This window comes from Phacochoerus africanus, chromosome 7, assembly GCF_016906955.1.
Source record: "Phacochoerus africanus isolate WHEZ1 chromosome 7, ROS_Pafr_v1, whole genome shotgun sequence".
In the NCBI taxonomy this organism is placed as follows: domain Eukaryota; kingdom Metazoa; phylum Chordata; class Mammalia; order Artiodactyla; family Suidae; genus Phacochoerus; species Phacochoerus africanus.
In genome coordinates, this window is record NC_062550.1 from 22,530,028 (window position 1) to 22,547,696 (window position 17,669).

General features: G+C 37.1%; 1 protein-coding gene across 1 annotated transcript; it reads left to right on the forward strand.

The window, feature by feature from the left end:
• The first annotated feature begins 1,659 nt into the window (after window positions 1-1,659).
• On the forward strand, window positions 1,660-2,601 carry LOC125131792 (olfactory receptor 9K2-like). Its single transcript, XM_047788558.1, has one exon. It carries the CDS (start codon window positions 1,660-1,662, stop codon window positions 2,599-2,601), a length of 942 nt encoding a protein of 313 aa, XP_047644514.1.
• Window positions 2,602-17,669: the final 15,068 nt, after the last annotated feature.

Sequence of the window (17,669 nt, forward strand, 5' to 3'; positions counted from 1 at the left end):
AAGTGCTTCTTATTCTAAGCCTTCTTTTTCCAATTGCAAACCAACATAGGATGATTGATGTTTGAAACTGCTCCATCCAACTTTGTGTCCAAGTTTCATTCTTTAAGTTCTAGAATAAAATGTAACTGTCTTCATGTGGGTCAACCTATAAATTTAATTTATTCCCTCATCCCCCAGTAAAACCAAATTACTATACAATTATTTGAAAGGATTTCAAATATATGGTAGAGCACTGGAGAGGTGGTAAAGAATGAGAATATTATTTTGTTTAGTCATTTTTTCTCCTTGATTTGAACTGTTATGAATTAACTTCATGTCCTTTTTTGAGGAAGCTCTTGGGAGAAGCAACAAATGAAGGAAGCAGAGAAGGTCATGAAGGCTTTAGGATCGAAGGGATTTTTGCGGGTCACAGAAAAACAAAACAAAAAAATAAAAGCTCTTATAATTGAGGGAATTTTGAGAGTAAAAATGAAACTCTGCATACTTTCTGATTGTTATTCCATTAATTTTAAATTTAGCAAAGACATTTTGTGGCTTGTTTGCTGGTTTTTATCACTCATACCACTCCATGGAAGGATAAATGGCTCTTGGTTTAAATGTCACCAAAGAAGAAAAGATGTGTAAAGTTATCCTTAATTGCTAGACAATTTAGTTGACAAGTGTATTATTTCATAGAGAAAAAACAGAAATATTTAAAATTAACAGAAGTTGTCTTGGTTGCTTAACAGGTCGCCCAAATCCAAACAGGTCAATTTGGATGCTTGTAGAAAACCAATACTTATTTGTTCTTAAAGCTGCTGAGCTCTAACCATCAGGTTAAGAGTTCAGTAAAATTTGCTATCTAATTTAATATATTCTTTTACACAGTCAATATTTTTCATGGTTCCTTACTTTGAAGCTGCTAATTTTTTCCTTTATTTAGAAAGTTTGAGATGACATGGATGTCTTTACAGATTTGTGTAGAGAAACCAGGTTCAATAAACTTCATAAGACAAAAAATAAAAAGGTATCACTCACATTTTACTTCTAGATTTAAATAAAATTAGATTAGTTCCAGAAACTGAAGGCTGATTTAATTTTAAAAGATCTCTGAGTAAGACAATCAGTTCTTTAGTAATTCATTTGCTCTTTTTTAAAAGTAAGAGCTCTTTTTGGTAGAAAGATCATATTGCCTTGGAATGAACTTTTAGCTACTTTTGCCTTCATTTTTTAATTATTGTGTCGAAGCAAAGAGAAAAATGAGTATTAAGTGATAAATTAAAATTTAGGGAAGTTTCTTTTTTCTGAGTATGAGTTTATCAGATGTTAATATTTTGAAATCATAGATGACATCTCAAAAAATATCTCATTTGGCAAGATAGAGAAATACAAAGAAGTGTCCAACTCCATTGTGTTGAAATTAACACTAGACTTGAATTCAAAATGTTTCATCTTGAGTTCAAATTTCATTTTTAACCAGTGGTGTTCCTTTAGGCAAGTCAAACTGTTTCATGTTTTTTTTTTTTTTTTTCTGCTCATATGCATAAGTTTAATGGGATGATGGATATGAAAGTATTATGTCAACTATAAAGACTTTTAAAAGGTGGCGTGCTGCTTGCGATAGCGGACAGAGTAGAAACTTTGTTGACTTTCTCTTATGCCTTTAAGCAGAAGTTTGCCATGGGTGACAAGGGAGGAGACAACCATTCAGAAGTGACCGACTTCATTCTTGTAGGCATCAGGGTCCGTCCAGAGCTCCACAGTCTCCTCTTCCTGCTATTCCTGATTGTTTATGGGATGGTCCTTCTGGGGAACCTTAGCATGATTGGCATCATTGTGACTGATCCCCGGCTGAACACACCAATGTATTTCTTCCTAGGCAATCTCTCCGTCATTGACCTCTCCTACTCCACTATTATTGTACCCAAAGCCATGGTCAACATCCTGTCACAGAAAAAGACCATATCCTTTGTGGGTTGTGTGGCTCAGCTGTTTCTGTATGCACTTTTCATGGTAACAGAGGCCTTTGTCTTGGCAGCCATGGCCTATGACCGCTTCATAGCCATCTGCAACCCACTCCTTTATACCGTCCGCATGTCCAGAAGCCTCTGTATCCAGTTGGTGGCTGGTTCCTATCTCTGTGGCTGGGTCAGTTCCATTCTTCAAATCAGTGTAACATTCTCAATGTCTTTTTGTGCCTCTCGAGTCATCGATCACTTCTACTGTGATTCAAACCCAATTGAGAAGATCTCCTGTTCCAATGTCTTTATGAATAAGATGGTGTCACTTAGTTTGGCTATCCTCATTATTTTGCCCACAATAGTTGTGATTGTCGTATCCTACATGTACATTGTGTCCACAGTTTTAAAGATCCGCTCCAGCGAAGGGAGGAAGAAAGCCTTTTCCACTTGCAGTTCCCATCTGGGGGTTGTAAGTTTGCTCTATGGGACTGTCTCCTTTGTGTATCTCACACCTCCAAATAACCCGGAACTTCGGAAAGTGGCTTCAGTATGTTACATTTTACTCACACCTATGCTAAACCCTTTAATCTACTCTCTAAGAAACAAAGATGTTAAAGATGCCATGAAAAAAGTCATATGGAAGAAGAAAGTTTTACTCTAAAATAAGCTTCCTCTTATTTTACTGTTTCTTGCATCATTTCGTTTTGCCTCCACATCTCCTGGACTTATGCATTTAAAGCTCAGGTTTAAAAGAAAGCAAAAGCAAAACCAAAAACCTTAACTGCTTTATTCAATAGCATTAATACTATCCAATAAAGAATGCTACAAATTCATTTTTCACTTTTCCTTAAGGCAAGGTTAAATTTGAAAGTTCTGGACATCCATGAAAATTTGCTGTATTTCTACAAAGACATTTATTTCTCACTCTCCAGGTAATATATGTATGTAAATGGAGAAGTATAAAATTCTATTGTGTGTCTTCGCTGTATGCCTAAGTAAAACTTAGAAAATACGTAGTAGAACAATTCACTTGGAAACTGTGTTACTCAACTGGTTTATATGAAAATGACAGTATAAATGCTAGTGCTGTGGGGTTTTTTTTTGATGTCATGCCAAAGATGTGTGGATATGTGTATAAAATGAAGAGGAAAAATAAAGGTAAATTAACCAGTAATTTTTGTTGAATTAAAGGGGTCAAAGAAGAAGAAACATGGGAAGACTGAATAGATTTGGTTTTAAATTATGGAATTTTGTTTGGTTTTCCTTGAATGGCAAGGTCATCCTACTTTGCTGTCATATGATGAGAACATTCTATGATGTTCATGATATTTTACAGCTCTTATCCTCTATTAGGATTATTCTTTCAGGTAATACAGCTTATTGGTATGAATATGCAATTAATGAAAGCACTCTGTTGAAATAAAGTCAGTTTGAAAATCTCAGTTAAAAATATCTCAAGGCTTTACAATAACCTCTATGGATAGCTGGATTATACGTACCTGTAAATGTTTGTGTGCATGAATGTGTGTGTTTGTCTATGTAGGAGGGTGTTTGGATTATTTGACTATGGGGTCATTTAAAGATGTAATTAGTCCCAAATATCAGATATCAATTGGGAAGAGAAGGGTGGTTAAAGCAGCATCCTGCAGATTTGACAGGTATTAAGGGAAGCCAAGTTCCAGAGAAAGTCGTGCCAGGTTACCATTTTCACACTTGACATAAAAAATGCTTTAGCTAAACAATTACAATGCCTAAACCTAGACAACATTAAATTCTGGACAAGAGCTAAACCTAGGAAATACAATATAAGTACCAGTTTTGTCTGTATACTTGGCATTGTGAAAGCCTAAAATATGGATCTTTGACTAGGTCTTCTATTTTTTCTGTTTTTGTTTAGATAGAAAAGCCTGCTTTCATGACTGCATAGTGATATGCATCTGTATGGGTTAATGTTTATTAGGGTAAGAGATTTAAGAAATAATTATTCTTATTTAATAGATAAAGAGAGAAGCTAGGTGACTTAATGAATCAATGTTATGGTTATCTCCTTTTTCCTCAACCTGTGAATCTACCATTTTTCTTGGTGCTCAGGTGCTACCATTTTTCTTGATATTCAGAAAAATATCATTTGAGAGCAAAATAGGAATCCAAATCAGCTTGATAAACTGCTCTTTGGCACTGATTACTATAAGTCCAGAAAATACTCTTTTTAGATTTAGGTTTTGCTTATTTTCAATGCATGCCTATTAGCCTTAGAAGATCCTTCTTTGATATATCTAACAAATGTGGGTTATTAAGGACTACTGGGAAAAGCAATAAAATATTGAATAAGCATACAGCCTAGATTCATTTCCTTTAGGTTTTAGCCTGGTAGACTATATTTTCTGTCTTGTAGCCATAACAGATTACAATATTCCATTGTATAACCTCAAAAGTGGCATTGCTTAAACAACTCCAAATGTCACAAGAAATCTGGAAAAGTTGAAAATCAAGGTGGAGTGCTTTCAAAGGTGTTAAGTTAAGCTCACTTATTTTCTTTTAATTGCCATAAACATTCTTCTTGGTGAATTTTTTTCTGGGCTCACAGGCCTTTTCTGAAAAGTAGTGCCTAACCAAACTTCTTTTTTTTGGGCTGTGCCCACATCATGTAGAAGTTCCTGGGCCAAGGATCAAACCTGCACTGCAGTTTTGGTCTGTGTCTCAGCTGCGGCAATGCAGATACTTAATCTGCTTCGCCATGAGGGAACTTCCTCTTACCAACCTTTTGTTGGCTTTTATTGACAGTGTTTTCTTTTTCAATGATGCATGGATTGTTTATGAAATACTATCACATACCAAGAGAGTCTGAAGATTATATTCTGCATCATATACATTAAAAAAGGTATTTTGAAGGGATTTAAAAACTGTACACAAAATCCATATGGACAAGTCTTTCAATAGAGATATGATGTTGAGATGCTGAAGAGAGCATTAGACATCTCGAATGCTCTTATTTGTATTGCATTGTCTCATCTTCTCAAGTTACAGGTTTTTGGACATGGCAGATATCGATTGTCTGACAACATTGGGCACTGCATTTTGTCTTTAAGTTTTATGTATTGTTAGTGTTTACCTAATGTTTAGTGTAATGACGCAGAACTTTGTGAAGGCATTTATTATAATATTTTCCATTGCCAGGATGCTAGGATTCTCTAACTCAGATAGTACAAAACTAAAAATTTCATAAATATAAGTTAAAATTACTAAATTAAACATCTGTGGATAAGCACTAAGAGCTCCATTTGTTTTTCCTTAGGACAGTTTCAACTTTTATTGTGAGATTTAAATTGTTGTGGTGATTGAAGTAGCTGAACTGATTAGATATTGCAAAAATGTTGTAATTTGAATTGATTTTGGACTGTTACTCTCATGAAGTAGGTATGAGATGTCACTTTACTTATTCCATAATACTGGTATAAGGCATAAAATCAATAAAAGTTTCTGAGTGTGTATAAGTTATTGTCCAAGTGATATCAGTGAGGACAAAGCTACTTACTGTCAAGGGCTGCAGAGGGATGGGAAGAAGAGGGAAAGGATGGGATTTCAAAAAAGCAAGGTCTCCTGGAACTGAAAATGACATGAAAAAGGAATCCACTTCAACATCATTTCTGAGCCCTGCAGAGACAATACCAGACCCTTAAATCCACTGAGCCATAGCAGGAACTCCATGTAATTTCTTAATTATTCTAATTTGGCTAAAAAAGACACCCCCCCAAAAAAAAAACTTTACCCAAAAACCAATTTTCAGATTTCTTACTTTTAAAGAATATGAGTTCTAGAACAAAATACCTTCTTCTTCCTTATCAACTTTGAAACAATCATCACTTATTCACATTATCGGGCACTGTGATTATTGGTATTGGTTTCGTCAACCGCATGTTTTAGGCATCTTCTGTGGCAACCTACATAAGTGAACTTTGGACGACTTAAGTAAAAGATGAATAGTTAGACATTTAAATTTTCTTTTGCTCTGGTTGCACAAGTTTTTTTTTTGGGGGGGGTGTCTTTTTTAACCAAATTAGAATAATTAAGAAATTACATGGAGTTCCTGCTATGGCTCAGTGGATTTAAGGGTCTGGTATTGTCTCTGCAGGGCTCAGAAATGATGTTGAAGTGGATTCCTTTTTCATGTCATTTTCAGTTCCAGGAGACCTTGCTTTTTTGAAATCCCATCCTTTCCCTCTTCTTCCCATCCCTCTGCAGCCCTTGCACAATGATAAGCCTGGAGAGGGTGAGTCCCTAGGCAGCATTTCAGGAAGTTAGAAAGTGAAAGACAGACAAAAAAATCTTCAAAGAGTATCCAAACATGTCAAATGTCACACTACTGAAAATACTTCAAGAAAATTTAGGCTCTTTGTCCCCATGTTGGATAATTCTGAGACAGGATCTAAACAGCCCAGAAATCTACAGAATGTTTGGGCATATGCTTTTCTTTAGTCTTTGGTTACCCCAAAATTAGTCACTGAAATATGTAAAGAAGGTTTGTTGGGGGGACTTCAGTTCACACCTTACTCAAGAGCATCCAGCCTTCTCTTCATTCCAGGGACTCTGTATGAATCAACTCAGGTCTAAGAATTGAGATAATGGGATCTGAATCATGGGGCTCAAGTTGGCTTTCTGTTGATCATATCTAATCTCTCTCTCTCCCTCCATCCCTCTCTCTCTCTCAGAAGATTGTCTACTTACTTTATCCATAGGTACTTCATGTTTAGCTAACCTTAGTTGCAGACATCCATCCTTTCTGATGAATAAACTAGAGTTGCTGCTAGCACGTTAACCAAATCTTCCTTTGGTCTCAGTCTGATGCCACAATTTGAACCCTCTCACTCTTCTAGTTTCACTGATGTCAGGAAGGCCATTTTAACTTTAATGTCTACCATCAACATCCTTAGAGAGAAGTATCACAGTTTCTTTGAAAGTTGCTGTTGGCTTTGTCACTGGTGAAGGGAAGGTTTTCTGATGCTTCAGGAGCACCCAACTAGGGTATGAGACCAGAACATCTATGGTTAATCCTCCTTTGCACTACTGCCTCCTAATGATAGTGAATTTCTATGTCTATAATTTTCCCAAAGTGTCTCAACTTCTATTAGACAGATCCAGTATTAGGTAATGAATTGCGGAGTTGCCGTCGTGGCGCAGTGGTTAACGAATCCGACTAGGAACCATGAGGTTGCGGGTTCGGTCCCTGCCCTCGCTCAGTGGGTTAACAATCCGGCGTTGCCGTGAGCTGTGGTGTAGGTTGCAGACGCGGCTCGGCTCCCGCGTTGCTGTGGCTCTGGTGTAGGCCGGTGGCTACAGCTCCAATTCAACCCCTAGCCTGGGAACCTCCATATGCCGCGGGAGCGGCCCAAGAAATAGCAGCAACAACAACAACAATAACAACAACAACAACAACAACAACAAAGGTAATGAATTGCGTTTATCAACCCAATCAACTATTAGACCTCTACTTATTTAGCACACTAATTGTGAAATCGTTGGTAAGTAAGAATTCTGCCCAGTATCTCCCTACTCCTCAAGTAAAAGAGCCCTAAAAATTCATTCATACCAAAATACTTTGCACTTTGCCAATATGTATCCAAAAACATACTGAAAAACTTAAGCCAGTCTCCTACACATTCCGCATCTGCTTTGGAGCAGTATTTGTGTCTCAGCATGCTGGATTCTGGTGCTAGTAACTGAACTTATAAAATGCAAATGAGGAGTGGAATTAAAGGGGAATTATAGCTCCTTCCTTCACGGAAACTTCCCCAGGAAAAGGAGTAGCAGCATCTTAAAGTAAGCAGGGAATAGCTCTGTCAAGGAGGTTTGCTTCCTTATGCAAAAGTGATTAGGGTAGACTTTCAAAAATGTCAGAATTTTGAAATATTTTAAGTAATATTACAAACCCAGGAATCCTTAGTTAATTTTATAACAGATAATTGGAGGAATGATTCAACATATTTTGTGTTCAGCAAACCAAAAACTCACACTCTGGGTTTAGTTCTCTGCAGTTTCATCTCTGCAGCTAAATATAGGAGATTATCTTGTAATAGTGAGAGAAGCTGCCTATCTAAAGAGAAGTTAACAATCTGAGATCAGTTTTTGCTTTAATTTGTCAGTACTCATCTCACAGTTTGTTGCAGACTTTGAATTAACCATGCCACAATTATGAGATACACTGGTCCATCAGTTTCTTGCTTTCAGTGGATACATGATTTCATTTAACCATATGGTAAGTTATAGACAATTTTGCCAAAAGTTATGAACCGTCAAAGTTCTACTCCAATATAAAATAAAGTTTACTTTTATTATAATCATATATTTTTTTGTCTTTTGTCCTTTTAGGGCTGCACCCGCGGAACATGGAGGTTCCCAAGCTAGGGGTCTAATTGGAGCTGTAGCCATTGGCCTACACCAGAGCCATAGCAATGCCAGATCCAAGCCGCATCTGCGACCCACACCACCATGGCAATGCCGGATCCCGAACCCACTGAGCGACACCAAGGATCAAGCCCACAACCCCATGGTTCCTAGTTGGATTTGTTTCTGCTGTGCCATGACGGGAACTTCATAATCATATTTTCAATCAGATAAGAAATTCCCAAACCCTAGTTTTCCCTGAACTGATTATATCCATGCACTCTCTGGTACTGATTTTGGATATTTGTTTAAAGCTTTCTATGCAATTAACAGAAACCCAGTTAAGTAACCTAGGCAAAAGTTATTTATTAGAAGGGTAAGGTTAACCAATAGGTTAACAACAGAATTGATAGAATGGCAGAAATTTCAGATTTGAAACAGGGTAAAATGAAATGTACTGCAGAGAACAAAGAAGTAGGACATACAGGAATGCTCTAGCAAGAACCAATCCGAAAGGAGTGTCACAAGTTGGAAGTGTAAGTTTTAAGTGTTATCATTCTGGGTCACTCTGCTAAAACTTCAAATTCCAGAAAGGAAGTACTCTATTGCCCTTTCTTTGTTATTGGTCCATCTATTTCCCAAGGGAAGATGAGACACCTAAGTTGAGTCCATAGACTGTATCAAATTGGAAATGGTTAATGCCTTAAAATTAAATTAGGTGTTATAAAGGAAGGAAAAATGGAAAGCAGATAGCAAAAGAGCAATACATAGCCACCATGCAGTTTGTAGTTCATAGCACTTTTCATGAAAAAGAGACAAGATTTTTTCAGATCCCTTCCCATTATAGGTTATTATAGGATATTGAGAATAGTTCCCTGTGCTATACAGTAGGTCCTTGCTACTGTTTACCTATTTTACACATAATAATATGTATCTGTTAATTCCAAACTCCCAGTTTTTCTTTCTTTCCTCTCCTCCTCTGCTATCCCTTTGGTAACCATAAGTTTGTTTTCTATGTCTGTAGGTCTTTTTTCTGTTTTGTAAATAAGTTAATTTGTATCATTTTTAAAGACTCCCCACATAAGTGATATCATATGATATTTGTCTTTGTCTGAATTACTTCACTTAATATGATAATCTCTAGGTCCAACCATGTTGCTGCAAATAGTATTATTTCATTCTTTTCTTGGCTTAGTATTCCACTATATACATATATATATATGTGTGTGTGTGTGTGTGTGTGTATGTACATCTTCTTGATCCATTCATCTGTAAGTGGACACGAGTTGCTTCCATGCCTTGGCTATATAGTGCTGCTATGGACATTGGGTGCGTTTGTCTTTTCAAATTATGCTTTTCTCTGAATATATGCCAGGAGTAGGATTGTAGGATAATATGGCAACTCTAAGAAACCTCTATACTGTTCTCCATAGTGGCTGCATGAATTTACATTCCCACCAACAGTGTAGGAGGGCTCCTTTTCATCCACACGCCAGCATTTATGATTTGTAGACATTTTAATGATGGCCATTCTATCTGGTGTGTGGTGATACCTCATTGTAGTTTTGATTTGCATTTCTCTAATAATTAGTGATGTTGAGCATCCTTTCGTGTGCCTGTTGGCAATCTGTATACCTTCTTTGGAAAAATGTCTATTTAGGTCTTCTTCCCATTTTCTGATTTGGTTGTTTGCTTTCTGATATTAAGCTATATGTGCTGCTTGTATATTTTGGAAATCAATCCTTTGTTGGTAGCACCATTTGCAAATATTTTTTTCCCATTCTATGGGTTGTATTTTCATTTTGTTTATGGTTTCCTTTGCTGTGCAAAAGCCTTCAAGTTTAATTAGGTCCCATTCGTGTATTTATTTATTTTTATTTCCATTACTCTAGGAGACAGATCCAAAAGCACATTGTTAGAATTTTATGTCAGAGTGTTCCACTTATGTTTTCTTCTTGGAGTTTTATGGTTTCTAGTATTACATTAAGGTTTTTAATCCATTTTGAGTTTATTTTTGTATATGGTGTTAGAGAATGTTCTAATTTCATTCTTTTACTTGCAACTTTCCAGTTTTCCCAACACCACTTATTAAAGAGACTGTCTTCTCTCCATTGTATAATCTTGCCTCTTTTTTTTCAGATTGATTGACCATAAGTGTGTGGGTTTATTTGTGGGCTTTGCATCCTATTCCATTGATCTATATTTCTGTTTTTGTGCCAGTACCATTCTCTTTTGACTACTATTATCTTTGTGGTATAATCATAAATCAGGAAGTATGATTCTTCCAGCTCCATTCTTCTTTCTCATTTATTTCGGCTACTAGGATCTTTTATGTTTCCATAAAAATTATTTTTTTTGTCCTAGTTCTATGAAAAATGCAGCTAGTAATTTGATAGGAACTTTACTGACTCTGTAGATTGCCTTGGGTAATATGGTCATTTTAACAGTATTGATTCTTCCATTCCAAGGACACATATATCTTTCCAACTATTTGTGTTGTCTTCAATTTTTTTTATCAGTGTCTTATAGTTTTAAGAGTACAGGTCTTTTGCCTCTTTTATTCTTTTTTGATGCAATGGTAAATGGGATTGTTTCCTTAATTTCTCTTTCTGATATTTCATTGTCAGATTTCTATGCACTAATTTTGTATCCTGCTACTTTACCAAATTTATTGATGAACTCTAATAGTTTTCTGATAGCATCTTTAGGATTTTCTATGTATAGCATGATGGCATCGGCAAATGGTGATAGTTTTACCTCTTGTTTTACAATTGGGAATGCTTTCATTTCTTTTTCTTTCCTGATTGTTATGGCTAGGAATTAAAATATATGTTGAGTAAAAGTGTCAAGGGAGTTCCCGTTGTGGATCAGCAGGCTCAGAACCCCAACAGTATCCATGAGGATGTGGGTTAAGGATCCAGGATTGCCACAAGCTACAGGGTAGGTCACAGACTCAGCTCAGATCTGGCGTTGGTGTGGCTGTGATGTAGGCTGGCGCCTGAAGTTCTTATCTGACCCCTAGCCTCAGAACTTCCATATGTTGAAGGTGCAGCCTGCCCACCACCTCCCCAAAAGTGTCAAGAATGGGCATCTGTATCTTGTTCTTGATCTTAGAGGAAATGCTTTACGTTTTTTCACCATTGAGAATGTTAGCTGTGGATTTATCATATATGGCCTGTATTATGTTGAGGTATGTTCCCTGTATGTACTTTATTAAGAGTCTTTTTTAAAATCATAAATGGATTTGTAATTCTGTCAAAAGCTTTTTCTACATCTACTGAGATGATCACATGATTTTTCTTCTTCAATTTAATATGGTGTATCACATTGATTTGTATATATTGAACTATTTTTACACACCTAGGATAAAATCCCACTTCATCATGGTGCATACTTCTTTCAATGTATTGTTGAATTTGGTTTACTAATTCATGTTGAGGATTTCTGCATCTATGTTCATCAGTGATATTGGCCCATAACGTGTGTGTGTGTGTGTGTGTGTGTGTGTGTGTGTGTGATCTTTGTCTATTTTTGGTATCAAAATACTATTGGCCTTTCAGAATGAGTTCAAAAGCATTCCTTTGTCTGCAATTCTTTGCAATAATTAGAAAAGACTAGATGTTAATTCTTCTCTAATTATTTACTACACTTCACCTGTGAAGCCATATGGTCCTGGACTTTTGTTTGTTGGATTTTTTTTTTAAATTACTGATTAAATTCCATTACTGGTAATTGATCTGTTCCTATTTTCTATTTTTCCTTGGTTCAGTCTTGGGAGATTGAACCTTTCTAGGAATTTGTCCAATTCTTCTAACTTGTCCATTTTATTGGTGTATAGTTCACAGTAATGTCTTATGATCCTTTGTATTTCTGTGGTGTCAGTTGTAACTTCTTTTTCATTTCTGATTTTATTTTTTCAGACCTTCTCTTTTTATTTTACATTTTTTCCAGTTTTTTTTCAAAGAACCAGTCTTAGTTTCATTGATTTTATCTATTGTCTTTTGTTGTTGTTTATATTTATTTCTGCTCTGATCTTTGTTATTTCTTTCCTTCTACTAAGTTTGGTATTTGTTTCTTCTTTTTCTATTTCTTTTAGGAGTAAGATTAGGTTTTTTATTTGAGATTTTTCTTCTTTCCTGTGGTAAGTTTGTATCACTCCTATACATCCCAGCAGCACACTCCCCCCTGGTTATCAGAGCTTTGTGATCTAGGCATGCCCTATGGGTCCTTCTGTTGTGGAAGGCTGACCTACTGTCAGCTGTCTTTTAGACATGGCTGGCCCCTGGTCCAGTTGGTTGTCAGGCCCTGACTTCTGCCTGATTTTTCCAGATGTTTCCAGCTATTAGTTGGCAGGGCTAGGTCATGTGAGGATATTGAGTGCAGAACCCTGGGAGGCCCTGGAGTTAGTGCTGGTTCACTGGTGGTAGGGTCAAGGTCCAGGGGATCCCGGAGCTGGTGCCCACCCAATGGTGGGTGAAGTCAGGTCCTGGGGCTAGTGTTGGCCCATTGGTGGGCAAAACCAGTTCCTGAGGTCTGGCTGCAGGGCCCAGCGTTTCCAAAGCTGGTGTTGGAGCCAGTTCCTGGCACAGCTTGCTTCAAGGTCTGGGGTATCTTGAAACTTGAGTTGCCCTGCTGGTAAGGGGTACAGAATTCTGGGGAGGCTGGCTGATGGGCCCAATGTGTCTCAGAGCTGGTACTGGCCTGCTGGGTGGATAAGGCTGGGCCTCACCCAGTCCTGGACCTGATGCTGGCTGTTGCTGGATGGGCTTGCCTCTGCCATGGTAGGCTGCAAGGCTTTGGTTCTCTTGGGGCTGGTGTGTACCTGCCAGTCCCGAGCCCTGAATGGGCTTGTTGGGGGGCAGGATCAGGGCCCAGGCAATTCTTGGGTGGTACTTGTCCATTGATGTATGGAGCTGGGGTCCTAAAATTGGGCTGCAGGGCCCTGGGGTTCCTGAGTCTAGTGCCTGCACACCAGTGTGTAGGGCTGGTCCCTGAGCCCTCTGATGGGCAGGGTTATGTCCAAGGGAAGCTGTGGTCAGGGAGTTTTAAGGAAGCCCATTTTCTGGTGGAAGGAGCTATTTTCCAGCCCATTTAGTTGCTTGGCATACCAATAGTTGTGCCTTCAGGCCAGAGGTGTGTCTGGGTCCTCAGGGAGCTAGAAGAAGGATTCCAAAATGGCACTTGATAGCATCGGTGTCCACATGGTAGAATGAGCTCCCCAAATGGCTGCTGCCAGTGTCTATATCCCCAAGGTGAACTCCTGTTGCCTACCGCCTCTCCAGGAAACTCTACAAGCCTAGAAGGTAGCTGATCCAGGCTCTTTTCAAATTACTGCATCTATTTCTTACAACCCTCTGGGTCTTCTGGCATCCAAAGCCAAACTTTCTAGAGACTCATCTTCTCAACTTCCTGATGCAGGAATCCTGTGCTGGAGACCCTGATATGAAGCTCATATCTCTTGCTCCTTGGGAAGAACCTCTACAATTATAATTACTCTCCTATTTGTGAGTGGCTCACCTGGGAGCATGGGTCTTGGCATACTGAGACTCTAATCCTTTCACCCTTTTTGTTGTAGTTTTTTTCTTTATACTTTAGTAGTGGTAGATATTTCCTGGCAAGTTCTGATTTTTTTTTTTTTAAATAGCTATTCTTTAAACAACTGTAACTTTGATATGCTCATATGAAGAGGTGAGCTCAGGGTTTTCTTACTTTGCTATCTTGGTGAGTCTCTGCTCAAATTGCTAGGATTCAACACTATTGTTCTATATGCTATATTGCAATTGCTTTGGTGCAAGGCACTCACTTTATAAGAAGAGAAGTACGGCAATGTACTCATACCCACGAGAGTCAACAGAATTATCAGGCACCAAGTTCAAACAGAGTCAGATAAATGTATACAATGATGGAATCACTTATTTAAGAGTCAGTTGTTGAACCAAGTGACTGGCAATATTTTACAAAGCTGGGTAACTGTCATCCAGGATATGGTCTGTGCTCTGCATCAGCAACCAGTTTATGAAGCTATTTTTTTCATAATCGGACTATGATGAATTCAAGTACAATGAGTCAAAGTGGGAATGCCAACTATCACTATGAAACCTACTAACCTACTCTCAAACTGTTTTCTTTACTGCCTGAGACATCTGTCTTTGTTGAATTAGATTAGTTACTAGCTAACAGAAGAATGCTCTTACTAGGGGACACAGCAATTTCTCCAGCCTCCTGGGCATACATTTCACTGAACCACAGGTAAACCAAAATGCTTTGTATTCTTCTGGGTAACTGATACTGATGAGCAAAAAATATTAATAGAAAGGAGACAAGAAAGCGTATGGTAATAACCCAGGGAATTCTCCAGGATGCCTCCTAATAAAACTGTTAATAAACAACTATAGCAATTCAACATGACAAGATTACAAACGCGCAGATCTTTTCATCAGTGAAGGTTTGCATCACCTCATAAAGTAAACAACTCCTTGATACAGTGGCTATCACCAAGGGTAATATGGAAAGAAAAATATCAACTATTGTCTTCAACCAGTTGCACATAGAAGGGCTTTAGGAACCCCCGTAATTTTCTTCCTTTTGACCCATTCCCCTTCCCTTATTTACAAGATTTATTTGTGGCAGTTAGCATAATGATTTAATTTGTATAAAATACACATTGGGATTTTTTACTGATGTAGAGCAGTTTAAGAAATAATTTTGAAGTGTATATGGTGACTGTTGAAAAATTATTAACCTAACATATGACCCCTGATAAGCATCATTGACTCAAAGTTACAAAATGAACATATCTTCATATCTAGTCAATCATGATTTATCCTTTATTTAACCAATTAGAGGGCATTTGTTGGGCTTTGCCCTACATCTTAGTCATGCTATTGTAATATTTACTATTAATCAGTATTGACACAATATAGTTAAAAATAAATAAAGGGAGGTGAGTGAAAATGAACTTTATGACTAGGGACAAAATTTCTCCACAAGTTATGTTTCATAGTATAATATTTCTTTTCCTATCTTTTTTATTTGCCTACTGAAAACTGTGCAATGATAAATTTAGATGTTCTTTTTTAGTGAAGAAATTAAGATTGAAAGATATTTTTGGTTCCTCCCAAAGGATTCTCCCAACAAGAAAAAAGCTCTTGTATGTATTTTGGCTCCTATTAGGCTTAGACTCCTTTCCTCCCCTTTCTTTTCTTTTTTAAATCTAGAGTCTCTGTGTTCCTCCTGGACTTTGACTCTTGAGCCTGGATACCTCAATAACTAATTTCTTTCTCTCCCAGGAGGACTATTTCCCAGAAGGTGAGGGAAACCTCAATGCTGCAATTACACTGTTATGCCAAAACCAAAGCTATTGTGAATAACTGCTGTTGATATTTTGGCAGATGCTTAGAGATTCCAGATGGTTCAAGTGTCTCTCCTTAGATATCCAAGGCAATCTATTTTCCTTCTTAAAAGCATTCAAGTCCCAAGACTGGAGAAGAGAGACTATCCTGCAGCTTGATTCCTCAGGTTCACTTTGCATAACTACAGAATATAATTCCTGGAAATATTTCAGTATTAGCAAAGCATCATTTGGAAAATCACTGATCTCTCTACTACAAAGGATGATAACATTTTCCAACAACAACTAGTATAACATTTTTCCAATAACAACTACTAAAGGAGAGGACAGTACTTTAAATAGAGCAAAAAGAAAAATAAGTCAATTTTCTCTTTGGGAAGAATATAAAATTGGCACTATGAATATGCATTTGGAAATTCTGGGGGAGGAGGGGTTTATTTTATCTAGACAGTGATTTTTCAGGACACATAGTCGTTTGTTAACTTTACTCTTTCTGTAATTAAAGCTATAACAAGACAAATACAGAATTCTGTTGCTTCCTTTTATAGAATCTGACAAATTAGCAAATGATATAAGGTAAGTGTACATTTTAAAACATATGTGTTTTTGACAAATGATCAGTCACAAACTGAATACTTATTTATTGGCTACTCTGAGAAAAACTCCCTTTTCTAAGTATAACTGTTTTCAATCATAAAGACAGTAACAATAGAGCTTGATAGGAATAAATCTCAAAAATTAAAATGATCTATTTCCTTGCCTCTAGGCAAGATAAAGTAATATAAATAAAAATATTATTTTTCAAAAAATATTTCACAACTATTTCACTGTTTCTTTTCACTGCTTAAATAGCTTATACTTCCTCAAGTATAATCTATTTAAAATCTTGCTACTTTATAATATAATTATGTGCATATTTAATTTTTGATGGAGCTGATGAATAACAAAAATATAATAAACATCATGCCACCTTCCTGGAAGTTACATTTTTCTCAGGCAAAATATTACACTTCTCTCAGATTTCTTTATGAAAGGTGGTAGGTATTGTGCTATGATTAAGAGTATGGATTCTGGAGCCAGGTTTCTTGGCTTCAAAATCCAATTCGGACCCTAGTAAGTGCCGTTCAACATATATTCTTTTTCTTTCTTTCTTTCTTTCAATCTTTCTTTCTTTCTTTCTTTCTTTCTTTCTTTCTTTCTTTCTTTCTTTCTTTCTTTCTTTCTTTCTCTCTCTCTCTCTCTCTCTCTCTCTCTCTCTCTCTCTCTCTCTCTCTCTTGCTCTTTCTCACTCTTTCTCTCTCTTTCTTTTTTTTTTAAGGCTGCACTCACAGCATATGGAAATTCCCAGGCTAGGGGTTGAATGGGAGCTGCAGCAGCCCGCCTACACCACAGCCACAGCAATGCAGGATCCCAGCCACATCTGCAATGTACACCATGGCAATGCTTAACCGGCTGAGCAAGGCCAGGGATCAAACTCGCATTCTCAGGGATATTAGCCAACTTCGTTTCAAGTAGTCTTAAAAAAAGTAATTGCACCTTTCAAGTAGTCTTAAAATTCAGTCACTTTCTTTGTATCACCTGGTACTCAAGTCTCTCCAAACTAAGTTTTCCTAAATTACACTACTGAAGCCCCTAAATTTCCAAACCCAGACACCAAAATTGCTTCCAAAATGTGATTTATTAAAATATTTATGTGCTTTCCCAATCACTATTTCATGACACTGAATTTATTGCCTAAACCTTGAGTTAGAAATGTGGACAGAAGTGATACTTGCAAATGTGAGACGTTATTTGGGTGGAAAGGCATTGCATTAGACTCAGAGGAAGAAGACCAAATTCTACAACCTGAATTAAGGTATAAAACTAACATTTTGATTCCTCCTAAGTTGGAATTGGTTTAAATTTAAGGCACAGTCATTTCTGAAGGGTAAAATAAATGATAATTATATAATAGTTTTGTAAATCCTAATACTGTAAGAGATTATTTGTAGCTCGGA

What these genes read in the sequence shown, in the direction of transcription:
- LOC125131792 (XM_047788558.1), top strand. Translation starts at nt 1,660, where the DNA reads ATGGGTGACAAGGGAGGAGACAACCATTCAGAAGTGACCGACTTCATT.